Consider the following 25,244-nt stretch of genomic DNA (forward strand, 5'->3'; position numbering starts at 1 on the left):
ACCGGAATGTAATTATAGTAATTTATTTCTGGACTAGTATTCTTAGCCTCGGCAATATTTAGCGTTACCTGCACTGCCTAATCTACCTCATTGAGTAGTATGGCTATCGCTCTGCAAGGGTCGAAGTTAACAGTAGGTAAAGAAACGATGATGGACTGAAACCAGATCTACAGACTTGCTGTTCGTGTTGTAACTTGTCTGAAACCTGTGGAAACTATGCGTCCGTGATAAAGTGGGTGATTTGAAGAAGATCCATCACGCGTAGACCACCCTAAACCGGCAGTGTCCTCGTTGGGTTGCCACGGTTCACTTGGTCGACGCGCTTTAAGATGAGCGCTTAAACATCTGGTGGTTAGGGTGGTTTCTTACACCTGAACAGCTCAATACCACCCACCACCGAGATTTGACGTATGTATGAGTTGTCACGGCGTGGTTTTCTTTCGGTCACTCCAATTATGATGAGCTCCGCCTGACTTGCGGTGGTTGATCCGACCGTCGCTATCTGATTGTTATTACTGATAAATACAGTAACTAAGCTAACACTAGCGCTGGGTTTCCCCGAACGTCATTCTAATCGGTCCATACCCAACAACCCTCCGCATCTGTTTGTCCCCTTGGGGGAAGTACGGTCCAAGCCTTAGCCTTGCATCCCATCCGCCCCAGCGTTCACTTTTCATATTATGAAACCCACCCGATGACACCTGCGATCTTTAAATGAGCCCCGGTCGGCTCCTTCTCCCACCAAAATGGCTTACTTCTTGCCCTCGTTCTTTCAGAAGCGGTTGCTCAGATATGCCTTGTCCCGCCTGGAGCTTGTCGATACGGACGCACTAGATCTTGACAGCCTAGGTATCCGCTGGGGACAACGTAGTACCGTTGAACTGCGGGATATAGGTTTGAGGCTCGAGGTGAGTGAACCATGCTAATCCCTGGTCTGTGCCGGACCGAGCGTCTCGGTACTTCTGCTTTCTGTACGCTAACATATATGGGCCTTCGGATAGAAATTAGCCACACTCCTTCACCTCCCTCCGTCAAGCGAGCTTCTCAGTGCTCGTGTTCAATTCCTAAAGCTCACGGTTCCTGCCGATATCTACAGCAGCAGTATAATATGTGAAGCTAGCGGGATCGATGTGCATTTAAGGCTACCGTTGGAGGAGACACGTGCTGAAACGCACGATGCAACAACGGACCCGAAGGCCTCAGGGCGAGTTGGCTTTGGCTCTGGGGACGAACCAATCCTCCCCAACCCGACCGATCTCGCTGAGTCGTTCCTTCAGGCCGAGCCAAAAGAAGAAAAGGAAGAACTTCAGGCTGCTATCTCCTCGCAGTCCCAGATCCTCCAGCATACATCGACCTCGTCGAGCGATGATGAAGAGGAGCTCGGCCTGGGAAATGAAACCGTATCGTTACCCAGTTTTGTCGCTGCATTCCTAAAGGGGGTCGTGGATCGACTCCAGGTCCAAGTCGACGACATCTCCATACGCGTGGATGTGGAGACCAAGCAAGAGGGCTCGTCAAAAAGGCATCCGGAGGAAAAGCCAGACTTAATAACGGGACTATTAAGTGTGCGCCAGGTCAGCATGGGTGCAGTGTCCACTCATTCCGAATCAAGTGAAGCCTCATCGTCCGAGGGGAAACGATTGGTTTCCCTAGCTGATATCAACCTTGCTTTGATATCTGAGCCAGTCGTTTTCTCCAACTATTCTCGCTTCGCTGCTCCGGCCTCACCATCTACTCCAGTACATCCAAAGCCGAGCCAGCCTCCAAGTAGGGCCCAGTCGCCTTCTCCGGAGACCTCGTCAGAATCGAGTTTAGCTCTAGCTATGACAAGGTCTACCATTTTCGAGCCACCGCAGGACCTTACTATACCAGAGATAGGAGAACAGAATACGCCAAGAATGGAAGGATCCGTTTACACGTATGACGGTCGTTTTTCTGATGCTGATACGGAAGATGAGACTAGGAGTTATGGCTCTCTTGGTGATTCCCGACAGTTTGAAGATGATGAAAAGCTGCTGGACAACCCGGCTTACCTTGATTCAGTTATTGATTATCAGTTCCATCATGATGATCCTGGGCGCCTAGGTGATTTGCAAACTAGAGGTGATGAACTTTTCCCGAGGAGCGGGGATACCCCTCGTCCACAAAGTCCAGAACATACGACCGAACCATCCGACCGAAACAGTCATCCTGAGGGGGCCCTGATAACCCTCGATGACCGGCATGAATTGGAAGTTGCAAAACTCCCCAGCCGTCAACGTTATCTAGAAGCTCCTGAGCCTATAGCCGAACCCGGGTCGTCTGGATTACCCCCAGAAGAGGACCTCCATTTTGGATATACGCAACAATTGCCTCTTGTCTGTGCACCGAGTTCCGAACACTACAGTTCAGGCTCAGCTTCTGAGTCTCTCAAAGAGGCTGAATTATCAGAGTCCAAGCTGTTCTCTAATGAGGAAGCGCAAAGCATGTATATGAGCGCGATAAGCCAAGGCTCGACATCACACAGTTTCATGCCTAATATGCCTGGTGCTTGGGACTCGCCAGAGTCTACTTACGTGAGGGATACAGCCTTCCATGAAACACCTACAGCAATGGAGCAGGACACCCATGGCGAACAGGATGAAGCAGTCACAACGCCTAAACTTACAGCCCGGGAAGAAATGTACTTGTCACAAGCCCGTTCTATCGATAATCTTCAGAAGACACAGACTGGAACGAGCGATAGGGAATCAATTCACACCTCACCGGGATTCAACAGATTGACGGACGTGGTGAAGAGATTCGTCAGTGTTGACAAAGTTCTCATCTGGATCCCTTCGGTTAACCGCGAAGACAAACCGCCAGGGGATTCACAACCAACGCCTCACCAAGAGATGCCAAGTGATGGTCTTAAGGATTCAACCGCATACTTGCAGGACTCAGTGGTTGATGATGATCTACTAGCTTCTAGAATTCATAACTTCCCGGATCCTCGTAGTGGCACCAACGATCCGTCTTCTCCGCATGAAGGGGTTGATCATAAAGCTTCAAGCTCCCAGGAAAAAATTGGATATGACGCTGGCGTCAGTAGGGAACATGACGAGGTAACCGCCGAGATTCATTCTGCGGAGGTGCAATTTGATATTGCTATAGGCTGGCTTGTTTTCAAGATCGGTCAGAGAATCGTCGATGCCTTCGGTCACAGCGACGGAGAATCCCCGAAGAAACATAGTCCAGAAAGCAATGCACAAGCACAAGCACAAAATTCTTTCGGCTTGATCCTGAATAAGTTCTCCGTCAAGTTTGTTGAGCATGTTCCTGGGCATGCAAACCCCTTCGGCGAATCTCGACAGTACTCTCCAACATTCTTCGGCTTAATGCATGAAGACATCGTTTTGCAAACTACTGCTTCTGGCATGAAAGCTCACTTCTCATCGGTTAACGACCAAATGAAACTCCGCCTAGATATAACCAAGTTCACGCTAGGAGTCGCCTCGGAAGACCTCATTTCATTCAACCAAGACCTTAAAATGAGGGAATCCATGAGGGATGTTTTATCACCCACGCATGGAGATATTTCCCTTTCCATGAGCAAGTCATTGGAATCTGCAAGGATTCACATCACTACACTCCCTCTCCATCTCAACCTCAATATACAACGCTTGGAAGAGGTTGTAGGATGGATTGGAGGTTTAAGCACAATCTTAGAGCTAGGGAGCTCCATTTCATCTGCCTCGGGCACGAAGGCGCCAAAGAAGGATCCACCGAAGCGACCGCGTGGAGTGCATTTCGAAGCGCCGCCTTCGCCGGAGAAGCTCCCCCGAAATACATCTTTGCCATGGAAAGTGAATGCACGGGTTGGCGGGGTTGCACTCAATGTTGTTGGAGAATCCCATTACCTCAAGCTGAGAACGACCGCGGTTAAAGTTGTTAGCAGATTCGAAGGCGTGGGAGTCCAAATCGACAAAGCTAAACTTAGTGGACCGTTACCGCTTGATGATTCTAAAGACGCGCCAGCCAAAATTAATCTGAGCAACATCCGAGTTGAATACCTATTCGCTCCGAAAGAGGTAGACTTAGACCGTCTTCTTTCGTTGATCACGCCGTCTAAGGACAAATACGATGAAGACGATGACATTATGCTGGATACGCTTTTTCGACAGCGACGACAAGGCTCTGTGCTTCGTACTACAATCGCTGGGGCGAATATCACGATTTCGCGCACCACTGACTTTGACTCACTGCCGCAGCTTGGGGACGAGTTAGGTAGGTTGTCAAATGTTGCGAAATACTTACCTGAAGACGACCGGCCGGGTCTCTTGACTTTAAATCTGATCCGAGATTTTGAAGTCCAGGTAAACGTTGGTGGTAAAGTTGGCGATATAAGTACACGCATCAAGAATGCTGAGGTGGCGTATATAAGCTCCCTTCACTTGTAGCCGCTCAAGTTGGATCGGCGATGGTCCTCAGAAACGGAACCGAAGAGCTTTTAGGAGAAGCGTTACCGTTGAGCGCCGAGCAAAGATCAGGCCAAATCCCGCACCCCATGCTCATGGCCCGCTTCATTGCCGATGAAATGGAACCCACCATCAAGGTCAAAATGCATAACCTACGTGCAGAGTACACCGTTCCAGCAGCGATTGCCTTTCTCGGTCTTAATGAAAGTTCGACAACCGGCGATGTTGCTGCTAATATGGCACAGTCCCTAGGTAATCTGGCGGAGCTACAGCCTTCAAAAGATTCCAAGCCAGCAATACAACCGGAAAGCCCTAAGGCTCCTGTACGACCCACTAGATTGGCATTGGCCCTGCGAGACTGCGTCATTGGTCTCAACCCCCGTGGCTCAGAAGCAAAAGGCCTTGTTGTGCTCACAAACGCGAATTTCTCGGGTGCCATGGGCGACGAAGCGTCCTCAGAGGCCACGCTAGATCTCCGCAAAGCATCAATCATGATTATTGACGATGCTCGAAATATGGGGAACACAGATGATCCGCATCGAAGAAACTCAACTTCTCCACCGAGTAGCCAGGTCCAATCCTTCATTGACATGGGCTTTGTTACCGTTTCAACAATATCATCAGCAACGGCCAGCGTGAAACTACTACGCTCTAGTGAAGACGGAACACAGTCGCTAGATGTGGAACTCAGGGATGACTTGCTGATTCTTGAAACATGTGCCGATTCAACACAAACTCTCATCAGCATAGTGAATGGACTTCAGCCTCCTACTCCTCCAAGCGTGACAAAGAAGTATCGGACTGAGGTTCTTCCACTTCAAGACATGTTAGCGTCGTTTTCCGGTGATGCCTTTGCTCTAGATTCAAGGTCGGGTCCTGAAGGTTCCTCTGAGACAGCCGGCGATTCCGCCGAAGACTTCCAGGATAAGGAGGGCCATATTGAGGATGAAGTCGAGTACGTAAGTGACTTTTATCCAGCGAAGCCAACATCTGGAGCAGGATCTCTGCACGAGGCTATGACGGCCTCAGGATCAAACGAGCTTCTAGATAGTTTTCACTCTCAGTACTATGTGTCATCCAGTATTTCCGACCTCGAATTCCGTGACGATCACTTTGCAGCACAGTCAGCTGTTGGGGGAACGGCGCACAGATGGGATTCTGCCGAAAACACCTATGGCCTTTCAGACGACACGAAGCTTCAGAAGAGCCCTCTGCGAATCAGGGTCCGTGATGCCCATGTCATCTGGAACCTATTCGATGGGTATGACTGGCAGCGGACAAGAGATACTATATCAAAGGCGGTCAAAGATGTGGAGAGAAAGGCTACGGACCGGCGAGCAAGGGCGAATCGACCTCCCCAAGTTTCGACGAGGATGAGGAGTCAGTCATCGGCGACTGTCTGTTTAACTCAATATATATAGGTATCCCTGCTAATAAGGATCCACGAGAGCTTCGCAGCGATATCAACCGCAACATTGATGATCTTGTCAGTGAGACTGGCAGCTATGCAACTACAACCACAGTCACGGGAGCTACGGTACGACAAAGCCAGTCGCCTTCCTTCAGAAAGAAGCTGCGGCTGTCCAGAAGCAAGTATCATAAAATGACCTTTGAGCTCAAAGGTATATGCGCAGATCTTGTCGTCTTCCCGCCGGACTCCGGCGAGACGCAAAGTTCCTTGGATGTTCGAGTCAATGACTTGGAGATATTCGACCATGTGCCTACTTCAACCTGGAAGAAATTTGCGACCTACATGCATGAAGTGGGTGAGAAAGAAAGTGGAACCAGTATGGTGCACTTAGAGATCTTGACCGTCAGGCCTGTGCCTGAGCTCGCTGCGTCCGAGATTGTCTTAAAGGTACGTAAAAATAGACAGTCTTCCAACCATCTCCCTAAAATTTCTAACAATGCTATAGGCCACTCTTCTACCCCTAAGGCTTCATGTTGATCAAGATGCTCTCGACTTTCTGTGCCGTTTCTTCGAATTTCGAGATGACTCTGCGCCCGCCCCTAGTGCCCCGCAAGACATACCATTTTTACAGAGAGTGGAAATAAACGCTGTCCCTGTCAGACTGGACTTCAAACCCAAGCGAGTCGATTATAACGGGCTTCGATCCGGACGCACGACCGAGTTTATGAATTTCTTTGTTCTAGACGGAGCAGATATGGTCATGCGCCATGTCATCATCTATGGAGTATCTGGGTTTGACAAACTTGGCCAGACCTTGAATGATATATGGATGCCAGATATAAAAAGAAATCAACTACCGGGGGTTCTTGCCGGCCTTGCGCCGATTAGATCCCTGGTCAACGTGGGGGGAGGTGTGAAGGATCTCGTAGTCGTTCCCATGCGCGAGTATCGCAAGGACGGTCGCATTGTACGGAGCATACAGAAGGGGGCACTCGCCTTCGCCAAGACTACATCCAACGAGCTCGTCAAACTTGGGGCAAAACTCGCCATTGGCACCCAAACCGTCCTGCAGGGCGCAGAGGATCTGTTGACATCCCCCAATGCGCAGTTGGCTAGCGCGGAGGAAGATGTAGCGGATGAGGAGGAAGCGAAAAAGATCTCCCTCTATGCGGACCAGCCCGTTGGTGTCGTTCAAGGCCTTCGCGGAGCATTTAGGGGATTAGAACGCGATTTGCTCCTGACTCGAGATGCCATCGTTGCTGTCCCTGGAGAAGTCGTCGAGAGCGGAAGTGCCAAAGCAGCTGCAAAAGCTGTGTGGAAACGTGCGCCAACGGTTATCCTCCGTCCTGCGATCGGGGTATCCAAGGCCGTGGGACAGACGCTTCTGGGGGCGGGAAACACTCTGGATCCCAGCAACAGGCGGAAGATGGAAGATGTAAGTTTTTCTGCACCCCAATCCCCCACTTCTTTTAACATAGATTGACTTTATCGTTCCAGAAATATAAACGTCATTAGAGAATTGTTTCCCTTTTCGATTCCGATTCCGATATTTTGACTCACGACTGATCCCTGGTGGGTTACATTCACGGGTGCTGATACTGGGGGTCGTTTTCTGCGATTCAATCATGCACTGCTGCATTGTTTACATGGGAAGGGTTGCTCGCCGTAACCGTACATAACTGGGTTTATAAACAGGCAGGTACCTGAGATCGAGGTTAGCTGCCCGGCCATTGCGTATGGGCTCATGATGATGATATGACGACGCTATCTTGATTTCCATTGTTACCGCTGATACACATTTTTTCTTCCGATGATTGTTCTTTTGGTTTAATTCCTCGGCCATTGAAATTGAGCATGACTGGTGTTTGGTTTGGAGTCTTTCTTCTAGGGCTTCCCTATTTTGTCCGAACCCCCCAGCGAATAGTTTTGGCATCTTACGGTTCTTGTGCTTATGATTGTTTCCCGGGCGTCAGCATAGGAAGATTGGTAGCAATGAGCATGACCAGGACGTGAAAGTGTCCATGAGAGAGGCTGCCTACTAAAAGAAGTTCTCCTTCCCTCTCGCTGGGTGTATCTACAAAGTACTATGTAGGTGTGTGTTACGACTGGGGCTGTCTTGTGTGACACATCCACCGCCTCGCCCGTAGATGGTCGCATGACAGCATCCGGCACACAACTGCAATGCTGATCAGGGCGGACAGGAATGTAGGACTACATGTGCAGATCGGGGTGGCTGCAAGGTGGGACACGGCTCCTACATCATGCCCTGTTTTCTTTTTTCTTGTTCTTGTTCTTGTTCTTGTTCTTGTTCTTGTTCTTTGGCTGTGTGTTACTCGCAGGTGGGACGAAAGGGAGGCCATGCAACAAGGCTGAGTGGGAGAGAATGGTCATTATTCGAATGAGAGAAAGAAAGGGACCGAGTCGGGTGGGGAGAATCCGAAAGAAAGAAAGAAACGAAAGGAGAAAACAGGACGGTGGAAGAGAAAGGAGACGACCAGTTGAAGGACGCAGATGACCATTGCCACACAAGTATAAGCCCGGATAAGAATAGGACTGGCGAGTGATTGGACCGTTCCAGGCCATCTGCGAACGAATGGGAGTGGTTCCTGGGGGAACAAGGCTGGCAGGCGGTCGTAAAGTGAAACGGAGATCTTCATGACTTGAACCAGTGAGTGAGGGAAGCAGAGTGATCCGGCTGCGGCTGTACGGTGAGATTGGACCACGTTAGCGGGTGCCCAACCAGAGCGCCGGACTGGTCATCGCCAGTTCCTCTCATACTCCTACTACTAGTAGTACTACATAGTAGTAGACGACTAAACTACTACTAACTACTTACTACTACCTGGTGGGTCTCCTCCTCCGGCTTGCATGTTGGCAATGTGACGACGCAACTTAACTTTTTTTTTTTTTTCTCTTCTTCTTCTTTTTCACTCTCTTCTTCTTGTTTTCTTGTAATTCTCTGTGGTTCTTTTGCAAAATTTCTTGCTTTTTTCTCGATTCAGTCCATTTGTTCAAGATCACAGTGTGCAGGATTTCCCTTTCTCCTGTCGCGCAGTGGCTGGACCCGGTGGATATCCCCGAACTCCACCAGCGATCAATAAATAGACTTCCCCGGACATTGGTTTCCTTGGGTCCCGATCCAGGCCTCCCAAACCATGCTGATATCATCATTATTCAACTCCAACTGAGCTCTCTGGACGGAGGGCTATGCTACAGACAGTCTCCCAATGCATCAGGATACAGACGGGACATACCGCCTGTTCCTTTCTCCTCTTTTATACAGGTCAACAAAGACGATCGACTATTGATTTCAGACTATGGATCTCAGAAGCTGCAGTGTGAGAGATCCAAACGGTGGTCCTGGTTCGATCCATCTTCACCGCATGGATGCCGCAGCCCCAACAACGGCACTGTTATCCTCCTCCTCCTCATCCTCATCATCTCCACCATCATCTCCAATGCGAGAGCTGGATTCCTCTTCCCTGTCAACATCCTTGAACGCCATGTGTACGTCAGGGAATCGCTCTCTGCATGAATGCCGCCAGTATCTGTCAAACTGCGACTCAGCTGCCGGTGACAGTCCCGACATCAAAAAGCTACGGCGAAAGAACGCCGCATTGAACTTGAACCAGTCCCAGATGTCCCTGGACCACCACTACGAGTACCCATTCTCGGTCTCGTCGGTAGCGTCAAGTCCTCCGCCATTATCCCCGTCGCATTCACCCAGCGCTCTAAGCGAGCAGCCTGAGAGCCTGGATGGCTTCCTCCGTATGGGCTATCACCGCCATATATCTCCAGTAGACCTGTGCTTACTTGCGGATATAGCCCCGGGGACCCCCGGCTCCGTAGACGATCATATATACCTCAATCAGAACCCCCACAAGATCCTGGTAAGCCGCCATGTCACTCGTGCCCTATGTACGGTACTTTTGCAGCTTATCTGACAAAACATACGCACATGTAGGATACGTTCCGGGATCGACTCGAGAGATACCCGGACTCAGATCCCAAACCAGTCCCACGCAATCCCCCAGCATCTGTCCACAGACACACAAAGCGATACTCAGACTCGATGCTCCTCAATGTCAAGCAGCCCACCACAACCATCATCCATCAAGGTACATCGTTCGAGATCCTCAATCCCCATGAATCTCTCCACTTCGCTCGCATCGTCTCGTACATCGAAGACGTCGACAGCTTCTCCACAGGCCACAACAGGGACTCCTACATCTCATTCACCGAAGACACCGTGATCATCGAATCGGACGCTTGGTCCTACGACCCGCCGCCACAACCCCGCACCCAAACCAACACGGAAGAAGCCTTTGAAGAAGAGAACCGAAAGTCCCAACTCGATATCGGCGACACCCAAGGTCTCCACCACCACCTCATGCCCTCCATCAACGAGCTCCTCGAAGAAACCACCCTCAACATGACCCGCCACCTCGCCTCCAAACCCAGACAATGCGCCAGTCCAGCCAACGAAAGCGATCTCGGCGAGCCGGGAGACCCCATCTACGACGATAACCACCCCATGATCCCCCAGGAAGGTCTCTGGCAATTCGATATCGGCATAGACCCAGCCACCAAGCCCCCCTCAAACGAACAATCCATGACTCCACGAACCGAGATCAAAATCCACCGTCGTCCAACCCGGAGGTCAACCGCCAGTCGCAAGCGCAGGGGTCCCTTGCGGAGACTCTACGGGTTGTTTCGCAGGAAGGCCGGGAAGTAGGTTTTGTTGTTTATTCTTGCTGTTCGTGAGACTCGTGTGGTTATGACTCCGTTGATGATGATGTTCTAAGCGTTGCTGTGAGCGGTTTTTTAACCTTTTGAGTGCTTCTGGAAAGCACGGCTTTTATTCGCTTTTGCTCTCTGGCGATCGTTTGTTTCTTTCTGTTTTCTTCTTTCTTTTTTTCTTCCTGTACTTCGATACCATATATGTCCTAGTGGTATATGTCTTTTAATCATGGGATAGAATGGGGAAGACCGGAATAGCCAGATTTTCAGATTTGTCTATGCCTGTAAAACCGAATCAATTGTGCTGTGGACCTTTTGACCAGAACCCTTACCTCCATACCGCCGATATTAACCAAACCGAGAATCTCACAATCAGGGTATCTACCTTAATATGTACAAGTAACAACATTGAAAAGAGGGAAAAAAGAGAGAGGAAATGAGTTGAAGAAAATGTTAAATATATCCATCCGAAAGAAAAGATACCAATAGAAGATAAAACCCAAAACAAGAACATATTTAACATTCCTTCTCCACCATCGACGCCAAAGCAGCGCTGACAAGACTCTTCCGCCTCAGTCCCTGCTCACTCTTCTTCCGCAAATCCCGAGAAGATGAATGGTAGCTCTTCTCGATGCGAGACGCCTGCACGGGGATGGAGCTGCTCATTCTCCGTCCCTTAGAGTCAGAGGAGGGCGGGTCCAAAAGGCTAGGGCCTAATTGGGGGCGGAACCGGCTCCGTTGGAGAGTGGCCGCTCTTCGGCGGGGGGACTTTTGGGGAGGGATAGAGCTGGGGTGGCAGGCGTCTGGGTCGAAGGTGGTGGTTAACTTCTCGTCGTCGGAGATGAGAGCCCGGCGAATGGCTTCCAGCTCCGAGTGGTTGCATTGGAGACGGGCGATGTTCTGACGCTGGGCGCGGATGTTCCAGCTATCCTGAGTGTGGGATAGAGGATCCATGTCCGCGGTTTGCGGGAAGAGATCACACGGGACGGATGTTGGACTCAGAAAGGGGGATTGAGGCTGAGGCGAGAGAGAACCAGAGGTGAGCGACGGAGAGTCTAAGGAACCCTCATCATCGTGGTCTGTGTCTGGAGGGGTCAAAAAATATCCCGGGAATCGGGTGGCCATGTCGAGGGACTGGGGCGACGTCGGCGTGGCGGGTCTTCCGATCTGCGTCTCACTGTTTGAGGTCTTGATGGTGTGTTCATGCAATTTTCTTGTCAAGATACTGATCGAGAGACGCTTCTGATGGTCGTCATACGCAGACAAGGGAACGGAAGTGGGGGGTTGAGCGGAACGGAAGTAGGAGGACCGCGAGCGAGGCAACGCTCTCGGAATCCGGTGTGTCGCGGTAGAACGAGGCGAAGGACACCGGGAGGATAGCGGAGAGATCAGGCTGCTGTCGCAGTCGACCATGAGATTGTCGTCGCCATCAAAGGCCAGGCGGGGTGGCTTGGTGGACGAGGGGGATGAGAAAGAGAAGTCCTCAAACATTGTCCCGAGGTGGTTCGAAAACACTAAAAGAATATAGATGTGGTCCCGAGTGTTAATTCGAATAATCGGGCGCGATGAATTGTGTGGACTCTTGTGTCTCCCAGCGTTGAACGTTGTAGCCCTGACTGGTGGCAGGCCACAGTGTGGTAAAGTATATCAATGCCGCTCGGGATGTAAGAAGGCACCGGGAGAGCGTTCCAGGCAAATATAAGGCCACTAAGGTCCGGTGGCCAATCTGCCAGATTTTTTCTTTTTCTCTTCTTTTTTTTAATTTTATTTTTTAACGCTCTCTCCTTAATAGGAACCACCGAACCACTGGGGGGCAAATCGAATGGAACAGTTCGTGGGGAACGTCCTTAACGTTCCGCGCGGAAAGGCCGGTGGACGACTTGCAATTGGCTGTCGAACCGCCGCCGTCGTAAAGTTCAAGAGACGTCGGCCGGAATCGAGAAAAGAACTTGGATGGAATAAATCCGTGGGAATGTCATGATGTGGAGAAGTAGGAGGCGGCGTATTAAAAACAACACGCGAGAGTGGTATTTTCGCCCCCTATTCAAGTGATATTCTTCTCGCTTTGAGAGAGCCAGCAGAACATCAGTGCGTCTCCTTCTCAGGGGGTTTCGATGTGACTTAGTCCAAGTTATTGGTTTTTTTTTTTCCCACCTTCACCAAATCGACTGCGGCCAGACTTGTCGCACGTGACCCCGGCCAATTAAAAGCCGTTTGCAGCGTTTGCAATTCCCCGTATTCAGCCCAAGAATTAAATTAATCTGCACTGCATAGTCATCGTCGCTAAGGATTAGTTAACTAGTTGCTCCTCCAGCGTATCTCCTGAGAAACGGTCTTACTCGGCTACTACGGCGTTATCCGAGTGATTGTGCTAAGATGAAACACTAATTCGGTTTCTTATGCAATCCGTCGTGAATCTCAGCCTCTAAGTTCGGTGATTTGCGTGATCACGAAGGAATTGTGATGGATCGGAACCATGCAAGGCGCGCATGTGTCAGATAAAGATCGCGATAGACTACGTATCATTTAGGAGACCGACATGTCAAGGCCATACTTTCAGCTGAGTTCACTGGAGGAATGGAACGAACGGGATAGTCCGTAGTGCTCCAATGACTCGGTTAGTGTCCCCGGGGGTCGGAGTTGGGTGCCGGCGCCGACTCCGATAGTTAAGGTAAGTCATGATAGTGGCGGGTCTCCTCATTTAACTAATTACTCCAACAGTCTCCAACCCCGACACTATCTATACCCTAAACCTGTACACCCCCCGCAGCAGGCACAGACTTCCTCTTCAACACTCCCTCAATCTAGTCGCATTCCGTCTTTACCGAACTGAACCATGGCCGCTCTATTGAAGCAGCCGTTGAAACTAGCCCTGGTGCAGCTCGCCTCCGGTATGTTTCACTCGTCCGATGCGATCGTCATTGAAAGGCCCCTTATCAACACCATACTAACCGCGAGCCTGGCGCGATGGAGTAGGCGCGGACAAAGCCGTTAATTTGGCCCACGCTCGCACTAAAGTCCTTGAGGCAGCACAGGCTGGAGCCAAGCTCATCGTCCTCCCGGAATGCTTTAACTCGCCATACGGAACCCAATACTTTCCCAATTACGCCGAGACTCTTCTTCCTTCGCCTCCTACCGAAGATCAATCCCCTTCCTACCATGCCCTGTCAGCCATCGCTGCCGAGGCCAAGGCCTATCTCGTAGGGGGTAGCATCCCCGAACTGGAACCCATAACGAAGAAATACTATAACACATCCCTCGTGTTCTCCCCCACTGGCTCGTTAATAGGGACCCACCGCAAGACCCATCTGTTCGACATCGATATCCCAGGAAAGATCGCATTCAAGGAGAGCGAGGTCCTGTCGCCCGGGAACCAGTTGACAATTGTTGATCTTCCCGAGTATGGAAAGATCGGCCTCGCCATCTGTTACGATATCCGTTTCCCGGAGGCGGCCATGATTGCTGCGCGAAAAGGCGCTTTCGCACTTATCTATCCGGGCGCTTTCAACATGACTACTGGTCCCATGCACTGGTCTCTGTTGGCTCGCGCTCGTGCAGTGGATAACCAGCTGTATGTGGGGCTGTGTAGCCCGGCACGCGATATGGATGCCACTTACCACGCATGGGGTCACAGTTTGATAACCAACCCAGCTGCGGAAGTCCTGGTAGAGGCGGAGGACAAAGAGACTATTGTCTATGCCGATCTGAATAATGACACCATTCAAAGCATAAGGAAAGGCATTCCTGTCTATACGCAGAGGCGGTTTGACTTGTACCCCGATGTGAGCGCCGAGAAATAGGTCTGTCAGTATGAAGTACTTAGGAGTAACGACGAATCGAGTCATGATATTCACTGTTTATAACGGTCAATCGAACCTAGTGACTTATACACCACGAGAGGTAGGACCGATAGTATAAAGTTTGATACTCTTGTAGCAGCCCGAAACTCTTTACTGAAAAGTCCTGGGATGCCTGAAAAGAAGCAAGCCGCGCCACACCCGACTCACTTCTGTACTTTCTAGGTAGGATCGTATTGCTTCCAGGTCTCATAGATCACTGCTAGGTGCAGGCACCAATAAGAGAATACTATCAGTTTGTGGCTCCTGGTTGCTGTGTGGTGGCTAAATCGAGGCCTTGATTTGCGCTAGTGAGAAGATTTAGAGGCTTCATGGCAGGCGATTGGAATGCTTAGTGTCGCAAAACAATACACCGATGCATATGCTATAACAACATCCATCAACATTGCCTGCTCTCTATTGAATTAGGGCAATGTAGGAGGGAGTACCTGATCCGCGCTATACCCAATCCAGACAGACTATATCTCCGAGTCACGTGGTAATGTATCCATGCAGTACGAGCATCTACTCACTAACGTGCTCGTTGACCGTAACAGAGGATATGTTCAAGAATGGTTGATAGCTATCGCTCGCTGGCCATTCATTATTTAGTATCGCATGAAAAGAGCATTGGCCATTGAGTAGTGTGATGACCTGCCTGTTCCTTAAGGATGTCACGGTCATAGTTCATCACGTGACTCTCCAGCGGCCAATGAGAGGGGCTCTGGGACGATAAGCGAGACACACTGAATTTCGACGAGGAAAAACGAGAGCCGTCCGAAAATCTTCAATACTCACGACAGCACTTCAGCCAACGACAGCCGACGCCTCGTCAACTCATTCAGTGAGTAGTCCTACTGTAATCCATCTATATTGCGATATCCATCGCTCTGTGAAAAAATAAATCTCAATCGGTTTGAGACAACTAACCAACGGGTGAAAAATCAGAAATGTCCACCACCGTTCAGACCGGCAAGAAGCAGCGCTCGGCCATCGCCGATGTCGTCTCGCGCGAGTACACCATCAACATGCACAAGAGAGTACGTTGAAACACAGCAGGATAAGACTCTGGTCTTCTCTATCCCTACCTTGCACACATCGGTCGCATTCTCATCGATCGAACCCCCGATCTGCGGAACAAGACAAACATCCACAAGTTTCGACATGGAGGCAATGGACGGAGAACACTGCAATAATCCTTCTGGCACCAAAAACCTTTTCTCGGTGGATTGGAATACATCTACAGAAAAGGAAGGGATGAAACATGCCTGCTTTTGCGTGTGTGTGGAGGAACAATTATCAGGTGTTCCCAAGAAACCAAGACCAAAAAAGAAGAATTAGTTTTATGAAGTCCACCTCTATGGCCGCAAATCTTGTTCGCAGATTTTTTTCAAGATCATATTTCCCAGATGGCATTCGGGCGGAAGACTAATTCAACTTTTTTGTGGGTATAGTTGCACGGTGTTTCCTTCAAGAAGCGTGCTCCTCGTGCTATCAAGGAGATCAAGGCCTTCACTGAGCGTGCTATGGTATGTTCCCTTCTTTCTTCCGATATCCCTGATTGATATCCAAAGAGCATCCGTGACTGACGACAATGCGTACTTGGTACAGGGCACCAAGGATGTCCGCGTCGACCCCCAGTTGAACAAGAAGGTCTGGGAGGCCGGTGTCAAGGGCGTCCCTTACCGTCTCCGTGTCCGCATCTCCCGTAAGCGTAACGACGAGGAGGGCGCCAAGGAGAAGCTCTACTCCATGGTCTACGCCGTCAACGTCAAGGAGACCAAGGGTCTTCACACCGCTGTCGTCGACGAGGAGTAAACGGGGAAAATCTTTTTCATTTCCATATTAGATATACCTTTTGTTACTCTATGAAATGATGGGGTTTCTCTCTGTTTTTACGATACCGTCCGGGTCGGGTCTTGCTCGGTTGGGTTGGAACATTTAAATTAAAAAAATCGGAAAAGTTTCTTTCCCTGTCGTGAATCCGCATATTGCCTGCGTAGCGTAAATCAGTTTCCACTCGCTCTCGAACGGGGTGTATCGAGTCCTGCGTAGTTTCTGTTTGTATATCATATACACTGTAGACTCTGTCTACTGTCCTGCATAGACATAGTACCATCATACTACTAGTACAGTAGTATCCTTCCCCAAAGAAAACTCCCACTCAACTATCCAAAACTATTCCCAACGAAACTGCAATCACATGCCAAAGTCCGACCTAAAAAAAAAAAAAATCCCAACAGTGAACCATTACCTCAAACCATATATACGAACCTCCCCCAACTAGCAGCACCAGCATACCCAAATCCCAAACCCACTGAACAATGATAGTCCAACCGAGCATTACCCCTTTTCGACCCGGTCCACTGGATATATAGTATCACCTATCCAGAACAGTAGACGGTAGGCCGGCACTAACAGAAACTAAAGGAGCGGGGGGAGGGGGAATGGATCCGGCGTCAATATCCAGAAGACTTTTCTAAATTCATATTACGTTTTGTTTGGGTTGTCTGGGCGGATCATTCGAGTGTTTGGAAATGGATAAATAGGGCGTGGGTTTACTGAGTTCTCGGTAGTGGATTCCTTCATGCTCGGTTCGAATTTAGTTGGGTAACTGTTACTATATGTGGTAGAGATTAGATTAAGTAGATTTTATGGGGGCGTATTGTATTAGGAAGGGGGGCTACGTAGCTGGTCTCTTCGGAATCAGTTTCCGGGCCTGTGCGTGAGTGTAAAGCCTCGTAGGGTACTTTCTGTCTATGTTGAGATAGCCCGTGAAATGTAGGAAGGACGACAGAGTTTACGTTCTCTGCGGATTTGTTGCAATGTCACTCTGTGCAGACAGCGCAGTGCAGTATATTATCTCTAAATAACAAAAACCAATTGATTCCATTGATCCCTCAAAACCCAAACGCTATGCTAGACTTCGTCTCTGGTTGGACAGACGACGACATGATGCTCTCCGAGTATGCGGTTGCAATTGCAGCATGCAAGACAGTTACACAAGTGCCTCAGATTGATCAGACAAAAGGAAAAGGACACAAAAGATGAAAAACAGATGAGTGCGATGGCGAACAGTAACACCGGATGGGAAGAAACAAGACTCAAAAATCAAATTAGAAACGCGGTGTTGCTAAGACAGGTTCCAGAAATCGTAAGGTCAGAAGTACAATAGGACAAAAAGAATTCGGCGCTGTGAGGGATTGGACTTGATCATGATAGCTGGAGAAGAAACAGAAGCCATACATACGGCGTCTGAATTTGAACATGTTCCAATAATAGCTTTTATAAAACAGGCGGGAAGGAAGGGAAACTATAAAGTAAAAAGGCCATAATACATCACCAGTTATTATCAACCTGGAAAGAAGAGCATCATGATGGTGGTTTATTGCATCCAATGTACCACGTTTGTTCACAAAGTAGAGGAGTTCAGCCAACTAAGTCTTGGTTTCTTCCATTGCAGACCCGAGGCGTTCCGCTTCCTCTTTCTTCACCCGGATTGCCCATTGTTCTGGAGGTCCATCGGCCTGGGGTACAAGGAAGTGCACACTGGTGCCCTTCACAGTGTAATTGATTTGCTTGACCAATGATGCGTTTAGAACAACGTTGCCGCTCGGGTCAGCTCTAAGGATGACACGGCCGCGAGAGGTAGTGCGATCCTTCAAGACACGGAGGTATCCCAGTCCTTGACTGCTCCATCCTTCTTTAGTGAGCTTCAAGCCACGCCCTTTAGTCTCGAACACAACATCCTCATTCTCTTCACCGGCCCGACTTTGGGCAAGGTTAACCTGAGGCAGAGCCTCAGCCGCATCACCATCTCCGGACTCCTCGGCTCCCGTGTCGGATGTAACTCCAGGGGTGGACGCACGGCTGGCAGCAGCTGAACTAACAGTCGACGGAGCTAGGAATGATGGCGGCTGTGCAGGTCCACCGAAAGTGAAGCCAGGCGAGGGTGATCCAGTAGCAGAAGATGCTGATTTGATAGCAGGTGCCGCTCCAAATAGTGTGGAGAATGGCTTGGAGGAATCGGCAGCCGGCGTCGCGGATGCGGAATCAAGTTTCGAAGTAGAAGCCGCATTTGTGTCACTGGCAAACTTAATGGGAGAATTCATCTTCCAGGTATTATCCGTACCGGCCTTTGCGGCGCTTGGGGCGAAGATAGATGGGGTGCCTGCAGCAGGGGTAGGGGAGGGAGAACCAAACAGGCCGGCAAAGGGGTTGGGAGTTGCGGGCTTCGAGGCGGGAGCATCATCTTTCTCGGCGTCAGACTTAGAGGGAGTCGGAGCAAATGGATTGGGCGTTCCCGGTGAATTGAAGGAGGAGGCATATTTGGAAGAATTGAAAAACGTAGAAAGGGGCTTTTGTTCCTCGTCGTCCTGACGCTTCGGCTTACCGTCTTGCTTGTACTCGACACGGTCAAACAAGCTACGACCACTCGCGCCTGTATCACTGGCGGATTGCTCGCCTGTAGCGGTCTTATCTTGCTTCGACTTTTGCAGAGCCTTGGTCAGATCACCATCGTCACTGCTGTCGTTAGCAGAGTTCTCAGCGCCACTGCTGGCATCGGCTTTAGACACCGAATCTTCGTTGCTTTCGTCTTCGCTTGCGGGCGCAAGGGATGTATCCTTGGACATATCCTCTGGCTCATCACCAGCGGCAGACGCTTCCTCGGTGTCATCGGCGTCGTCGTTTTCCTCAGCCTCAGAAGGTGTTGCTGACAAGTGACCAAATATGTTGTTGGGCGTGGCTGATGAGTCGGTCTTCTTGTCAAAGATCGAGGTACTAGAAACAGAAGCAGATGCTTTCTCCTTTTTATCTAAATCACCTGTGTCCTCGTCGTCTTCAAAAACGAACCCTTTTCCAGGAACAAATTTCGAGCGTTTCACAGCCTGAGACTCGAGTGCCTCTTGCTTTTTCCGGCGTTCTTCGGCGTCTCTTTTCTCCCATTCAGCCTCGTCTTCTTCATCAGAATCGAAATCTTCCGCCTTGCGCTTTTCCTTCTCTTTTTCAGCATCCTTATCTACCCGTGCCTTGAACTGGGCGAAGAAGTTCGTCGCTCCGGCGCTGAACTTTGGCATGCCAGGAATAGGTGCTGGTGTAGAGCCAGCTTCCTTATCAGCTGACGGCTTTAGGACGAAAGGATTCGAGGTAGCAGAAGTGCCATTAGTAGAGGCATTGGATGTTGGCTTAAAGGAGGGGGCGGATTGCGAAAACAATGACGTCGACGTGGAGCTTTCCTTTGTCGTGGTCGAGGCTGCGAAAAGAGGCTTGGGAGGAGAAGAGATAGGCGTAGTGGAGAACAAAGCAGGTGCATCTGAGTCCGGGGTAGATGGCCTGGCGGAAGACGTTACAGATTGGGTAGAGTTAGGCTTAGTCGGCTCATCACTTGACTCAGAGGTTATGGATTTGGAGAAGGACTGTGCGAAGATGCTTGCTGTCGTAGAGTCTCCGTTGACACGCTTTCCTGGAGAAGCAGTGCTCTCGTCCTCATCGGCCACCTTTCTCTTGCTGGTGGTCGGAGTCGCTTGGCTTGCTCCGAAGATGTTGGTAGCTGGAGAGCCTGTCTCAGTTGTGACTGGGGCGGCCGAAGAGCCTTCTTTGTTAGAGGCAGCCTTCAAACCGAAGGGCTTGACCTTTTTAACGGAATGGTCATCAGCAGTTGCACTTTCGTCTCCAGCTTTACGCTTCTGGGAACCAGCTGGCGCTCCAATTGTGTCACGAACTCGTATGTAAAACTGCACGAGAGCATCAAAGTCGTCTTTGGTAGGATCCAAACGATTCACTTCGCGTTTGAAACATTCATTCAACATGCGCATGCGATACAACATCTCCACTTCTTCCTTGCTTGCCTTATCAAGATCGGTGGGAAGTCCAGATGGTCGTATGTCCTCAAAGCTTGTTGTCGAACTCTTTTCCGCAACAGAAGCCGATGAAGTCGACGAGTCTGTACTTGTGCCATTAACCTTGAAAGGGCTTTGAGAAGGGGCTGGGGCAGTCATAGCTGGAGCTTGGGTCTTATTTCCTCCAGTAGGGGTGGGGAACAACGGCGATTGCGCGAAAAGACCAGAGGATTTAGAAGCATCAGATCCTGATGTGGGAGCCGAGAAAAGCGGTGCGGGAGTGGCCGGCTTCTGTGGCTGGCTAGATCCCTCGCTAGATGTAGAGGGCTTTGGAGCGAAAAGGTTACCGAAAGGGTTAGCAGAGGGCAGCGACTTCTGCTCTGTGGAGGGCTTCTGCTCTACAGCTGGCTTGGCTGGGGTAGCTGGTTTTGGCGCGAAGAGGCTGCCAAATGGGTTTCCTTCAGCGGGCTTAGGTTTGTCCTGCTCCGCACTGGAAGTGTTCTGCTCTGTAGATGGCTTTGAGGCAAATAAACTACCTGTAGACGGAGGCTGGAATAGACCGGATGACGGAGCCGATGGAGCTGCAGAACTTGCACTCTTTGAGAACAAAGATGGGGCACCGGTGGAGGGCGTAAATTGGAAACCAGTCTTAGGTTGAGACTCCTCGGGTTTCTCCTCTTGCTTTTGTTTATCCTCCGAAGCTGGTGCTGCGGTTGATGAAGCGGGTGTGCCAAACAGGTTTGTGGACTGGAATGGATTCTGGAATGATGTGGTGGGTTTCGCAGACGATGAAGCTCCGAAGATAGATGGTGATGGAGCGGCGGTCGTGCTCGGGGTAGGGGTAGAACTGGATTGAGTAGTCGCGCCAAAGAGCGAGGTCGATGGAGTTGACTGCTCCGTGGGCTTAGCACCAAAAAGAGGCTTGGGTGTCTCAGCGGGTTTTGATGTAGAGCCACCGAACAAGGAACCAGCCCCGGGGCTAGCGAAATTTGTGGACGTTCCGAAACCAGACTGGGAGGCACCACCGCCAAAGATAGGCGGCTTTGACTGCGCACCATTGTTCTTCGCATCAGGAGATGTCTGCATAGACTCGTCAAAGGCGGTGGACTGTCCGAATGGGGAGGGCTTATTCGAGGCCGATTGGCCGAAGATGCTTGTCGACGGAGCATTGCTGGAAGCACTGTTCTGTCCGAAGATCCCCCCTGTGGTAGCGGGCGCTGTCGTCGCAGGTTGCCCGGAGGATCCACTGGTCGTACTGCTGCCGAATAAGCCTCCGGTAGAGTTGTTTTGCTGCGATCCTGTTCCAAAAAGTCCTCCCGAAGGCAAAGGTTGCTGGGCTGGGGCCGAACTACCAGCTGGGGAAACATTGAACATGTTTCCCTTGAAGCCAGAGAAACTGCCTCCATCGGACGACTGGTTGGTGGAACCAGTAGTCATGCTAGCAAAAGGATTACTTGTGGTCGACGCTGATCCACTAAACGATGAAGAAAAATTGAAGGAGGATGAGGTACTTCCACCGGAACCGAAAGAGAACTGTGTCGATCCGTTTTGGGTCGGTTGACTAGGATTTGAACTGGCTCCGGGGAAGCTCTGTGACTGGCCAAATGTAAACCCATTTGAGATTGGTTGGGGCGCAGACGGTGTAGAGACAGTATTGGGGTCAAGAGAATTGAAAGGACCGCCAAAAGACGCTGTTGCACTGGGGGCAGCTGTGTTGGGACGAGCTCGCCTCCGAACGTCCTTAATCCTATCCAAATATGTTAGAGATCCAATATAGTGGCTAGAGATATATGCAAGGAAGCCATCATATACACATATTGAAGGCTCGAGGACGGATGAGTTAGAGCACAATGCGATTTACAATGACCAGGGTATGTTGAATAAGATTGCTGGGTAGGACAAAGCGACACAATGAAACAAAGATAGAACACAATTAATCACTTTGAGACATGGCGGGCTGCAGGTAAAGGCTAACAATATGGGACAGATCGCAAACGTATGTATATATCCACTTACTTTCTCTGCGCCATCTGCGCAGCGGTTGCCCGCTGCGGCTTTTCATCCGGTGTGCTGTTCATATTGAAATCAAACAAGTTAGAATCCTTGTCCCCCTGAGGGCCCTGGGCCGATCTTTTCGACATCTATTATATTAATAGCCCCCCTGTCTAGGCTTGAAATGCCTCGGACAAACAAGTAATAGTTGACTTCGCCCCCTTCCTAGATCTCTGTTCAAGCCCCTTCACTCGGATTTCTCATCCACAATGTGGGCGTTTTGATCGGGTTGGTCTTCTTCCGGGTAGCTAGCACTTTACTCTTGGTTCCAACTGAGGATCCAGCGCCGATTGTCACGACGATTATCGAAGCGACCGGCGCACGAGTCCAAGAGACAGGAGAACAGGTATGCGAGAGATGATCCGGAAAACGTAAATGACAGGACCTCTCTATCGTCGTTGTCTAGGTTCCTGGCTCTTATTCCAGTAACTGTCACGTCTTTTCCCGGGTTCAGTGAGATGGATAAGGCCGGGAAGCTTTGCGCGCTGGGTAGGTGCCCCGGAGATCGATCGCGACGTGCGCGAGGCAACGAGACGGGATAGGGGAGGGTGAGGAGGGATGAGAAGGCAGAGCGGTATAAATACAGCGCTCTCTAGAATATCAAAAGGGCAGATGCCTGCTTTTGATATGCTCTGCCTTGGATTGGGATAGTCGTGGCTCCGAACGAGCTTCTTTTCAGTTTGCCTTCATAAGAGGCTCGCGACTTTTTTTTGACGGGGAAAGTCGCCCATGGAAAAAAAATACAGTCACGTGAGGATGCAAGGCGACCCTCTTGGCAGGTTGACAGGCCACTACTAATAGTATGGCAAAACGCCCGAGAGAATGCAATATCATGCAAGGAAATAAATAAACAATCGATATTAATGACAGATTGCGATGCTTGGTATATGACAGCTCCTGCACTTGGAGGAGGGGCGATCTTTTTTTTGGGGGGGGGGCGCTGTCATTTGGATTAATACCATTCACTAAATAAAGAGACAAACCTGTATTGCTTACCATAGGTGTTACATACTTGCTATGTACACACCTAGGTATGTATGTACACAATCATATCGCCCTTCATATATATAACACTGAAAATATATATTCGCATATTCAACCTATCTCTACAGGTGTTTAATAGTAGTAGTCGGGTTTCTCAAGTCCCGTTTTGAAGTCATGGATCATGATGTCAACCAGATATTCACTGTAGAATATATTTCGGGCATGCCATGTTCACATCTAAATGATTTCTTGTCTGTGGCGACGACAATCACAAGACAAAGCATACATGTCAAGGGGCTATCTATTTTTGTAGTATTCCTAATTATTTAATACCCAGAATAAAGTGTACCTATACAGTATTGTGCTTACAACACCATGTCTAGATTACAGTAAATGAAAATGATCTGCAATGGAGTCATGTCTCATACTAGTAAATATGCTCTGTAGCTAAAGCGAGGGCATAAGCTTTGAGAGTGGCTTCCTGCCCTACGCAAATGAAAAGAAAAACGAGGAAAACAAGTCCGTAAGATGAATAGAAATATACATTTAACCGAAATACTACACAACGCAACTGGGTATCTATAGCTTGGCCTTGCCCTGGGCCTTCTTCAGGACGGGCTCCATCTTGGTCGCCTTCATGATGTTACCCTTGATCTTGAGCTTGCCTCCCATGAAGAGCCTCTGGGCGTTGGCCTTGCCGCTAACCAGGGAAGCGAAGTCAGAGTCGGAGAGGGACAGAGTCACTGTTATTCATCGACGCGATTCAGTTAGCTTCTTTATCACCAAAACAAAGGTAGTCAGTAGAAGACGCCGGTGCGACACTAACCATCAGCCTTGGCACCCTGAGGAGCAGCACCCTTGCCCACAACACCCTCGTTCTTGAGGTCGAGGTACCAGCTCTCTTCGTCACCCTTCACGTTCTTCAAGTTAAAAGAGACGATGGCCTTGGCCTTGGAGACAGCGTCCTTGCGCTCGGCAGCGTCGCTCTGGAGAGCGGCATTGATCGCGTCGAAAGCAGCGGAGGAGGGGAAAGCGTCTAGGGAATAGTGATCGTTAGCGAGCGACTTCCTGAAATGTAGAATATTTGCCGGTGGGGAAAAGTTGGCCAGGGGAGAGACGTACCGTTCTTGAGAGACATGGTTACGGTTTTGTGATACCACAGTTGTGAGAGAACGTATATAGTACTGGGTGAGTGAGAGCTAGTGGATAGTTGAATAGTCGTATGTCCCAGGGAAGAGGGCGAGAGGGAGAAGATTTAAATAGAAAGAGTCTGGGGAATTAAAAAGCAGGGACGTCAAGCTTCCCCGGAGTGTTCGGGGCATGTGAATGGAGGGCGGTCGCGGGATTTCATGCCTTTGTCATACGGACCGAGGCTTGACCTGAGCCCTTTTTTCCTGGCTCTCACTCCTGTGATTTCTGGTTTCTGTTAAACCATCCTCAATGCACCCTGCTTGCATATCTGGAGAAATACAGTTTTTGAATTCGTCCTACAAGCCCTGGATCCACCATCTCTCTTGCGCTGGCCTATGGAGAGGATCAAGCTGGAAATGATATTGCGCTGGGAGAATATAGTCATGTAGAATCTCTACTCCGTCCACATGGTTACATACACAAACGCCCCGCAATTAAGATAGTGAAAGGACCATCGCGAAACAGAGGGGCTGGAACCCTACAAAGAAAAATGACCACCAATTAATCTATGGCTGGGAGGTTAAGTCCCCAACAAGAACCAGATCGATGATTCTAGAGAAACAAAGCAACTTGATGATCAGCATTGCCTATTGCGGTAAGCAGCCCGAACCATCACTCAGAGTATGTACCGATGTACTAGTGCTAGTATGTACTACTACTAGTAGTAGTGGTATGTACGCTGTCCCATATTATAATTGCAAACGAGCTGCTCGCGTGCTCACGTCAGACGGCGGTCAACTGTCGCCGGACTTTT

At 49.9% G+C, this 25,244-nt stretch overlaps 7 protein-coding genes across 7 annotated transcripts; 4 read left to right on the plus strand and 3 right to left on the minus strand.

Annotated features, from left to right (window-relative positions):
• Window positions 1-746: 746 nt before the first annotated feature.
• atg2 (putative autophagy regulatory protein Atg2) lies at window positions 747-7,362 on the plus strand (the record flags this gene model as incomplete). Its single annotated transcript, XM_022528492.1, has 6 exons — window positions 747-908; window positions 1,002-4,334; window positions 4,403-5,697; window positions 5,745-6,294; window positions 6,353-7,282; window positions 7,345-7,362. 6 exons carry the CDS (start codon window positions 747-749, stop codon window positions 7,360-7,362), a joined length of 6,288 nt encoding a protein of 2,095 aa, XP_022393847.1.
• A 1,802-nt stretch (window positions 7,363-9,164) lies between these two features.
• ABOM_001363 (oxidoreductase, short-chain dehydrogenase/reductase family) lies at window positions 9,165-10,582 on the plus strand (the record flags this gene model as incomplete). Its single annotated transcript, XM_022528493.1, has 2 exons — window positions 9,165-9,737; window positions 9,812-10,582. The coding sequence occupies 2 exons, from the start codon at window positions 9,165-9,167 to the stop codon at window positions 10,580-10,582; spliced, it is 1,344 nt and encodes a 447-aa protein (XP_022393800.1).
• A 521-nt stretch (window positions 10,583-11,103) lies between these two features.
• ABOM_001364 (uncharacterized protein) lies at window positions 11,104-12,078 on the minus strand (the record flags this gene model as incomplete). The annotated part of the gene is made up of 1 exon (XM_022528494.1): window positions 11,104-12,078. The coding sequence occupies one exon, from the start codon at window positions 12,076-12,078 to the stop codon at window positions 11,104-11,106; it is 975 nt and encodes a 324-aa protein (XP_022393696.1).
• Window positions 12,079-13,423: 1,345 nt separating this feature from the next.
• ABOM_001365 (carbon-nitrogen hydrolase family protein) lies at window positions 13,424-14,387 on the plus strand (the record flags this gene model as incomplete). Its single annotated transcript, XM_022528495.1, has 2 exons — window positions 13,424-13,478; window positions 13,564-14,387. The coding sequence occupies 2 exons, from the start codon at window positions 13,424-13,426 to the stop codon at window positions 14,385-14,387; spliced, it is 879 nt and encodes a 292-aa protein (XP_022393695.1).
• Window positions 14,388-15,373: 986 nt separating this feature from the next.
• Window positions 15,374-16,241, plus strand: ABOM_001366 (60S ribosomal protein eL31; the record flags this gene model as incomplete). The annotated part of the gene is made up of 3 exons (XM_022528496.1): window positions 15,374-15,463; window positions 15,878-15,952; window positions 16,035-16,241. 3 exons carry the CDS (start codon window positions 15,374-15,376, stop codon window positions 16,239-16,241), a joined length of 372 nt encoding a protein of 123 aa, XP_022393698.1.
• A 1,619-nt stretch (window positions 16,242-17,860) lies between these two features.
• Window positions 17,861-22,404, minus strand: ABOM_001367 (RanBP1 domain protein; the record flags this gene model as incomplete). The annotated part of the gene is made up of 2 exons (XM_022528497.1): window positions 17,861-22,010; window positions 22,280-22,404. 2 exons carry the CDS (start codon window positions 22,402-22,404, stop codon window positions 17,861-17,863), a joined length of 4,275 nt encoding a protein of 1,424 aa, XP_022393697.1.
• Window positions 22,405-23,878: 1,474 nt separating this feature from the next.
• On the minus strand, window positions 23,879-24,497 carry ABOM_001368 (SCP2 sterol-binding domain-containing protein; the record flags this gene model as incomplete). Its single annotated transcript, XM_022528498.1, has 3 exons — window positions 23,879-24,042; window positions 24,126-24,335; window positions 24,422-24,497. Coding segments are annotated over 3 exons (450 nt in total), but the record flags the coding sequence as incomplete, so codon positions are not given.
• Between the last annotated feature and the right edge of the window lie 747 nt (window positions 24,498-25,244).

This window comes from Aspergillus bombycis (genome assembly GCF_001792695.1).
Source record: "Aspergillus bombycis strain NRRL26010 chromosome Unknown contig00005, whole genome shotgun sequence".
Classification (NCBI taxonomy): Eukaryota; Fungi; Ascomycota; class Eurotiomycetes; order Eurotiales; family Aspergillaceae; genus Aspergillus; species Aspergillus bombycis.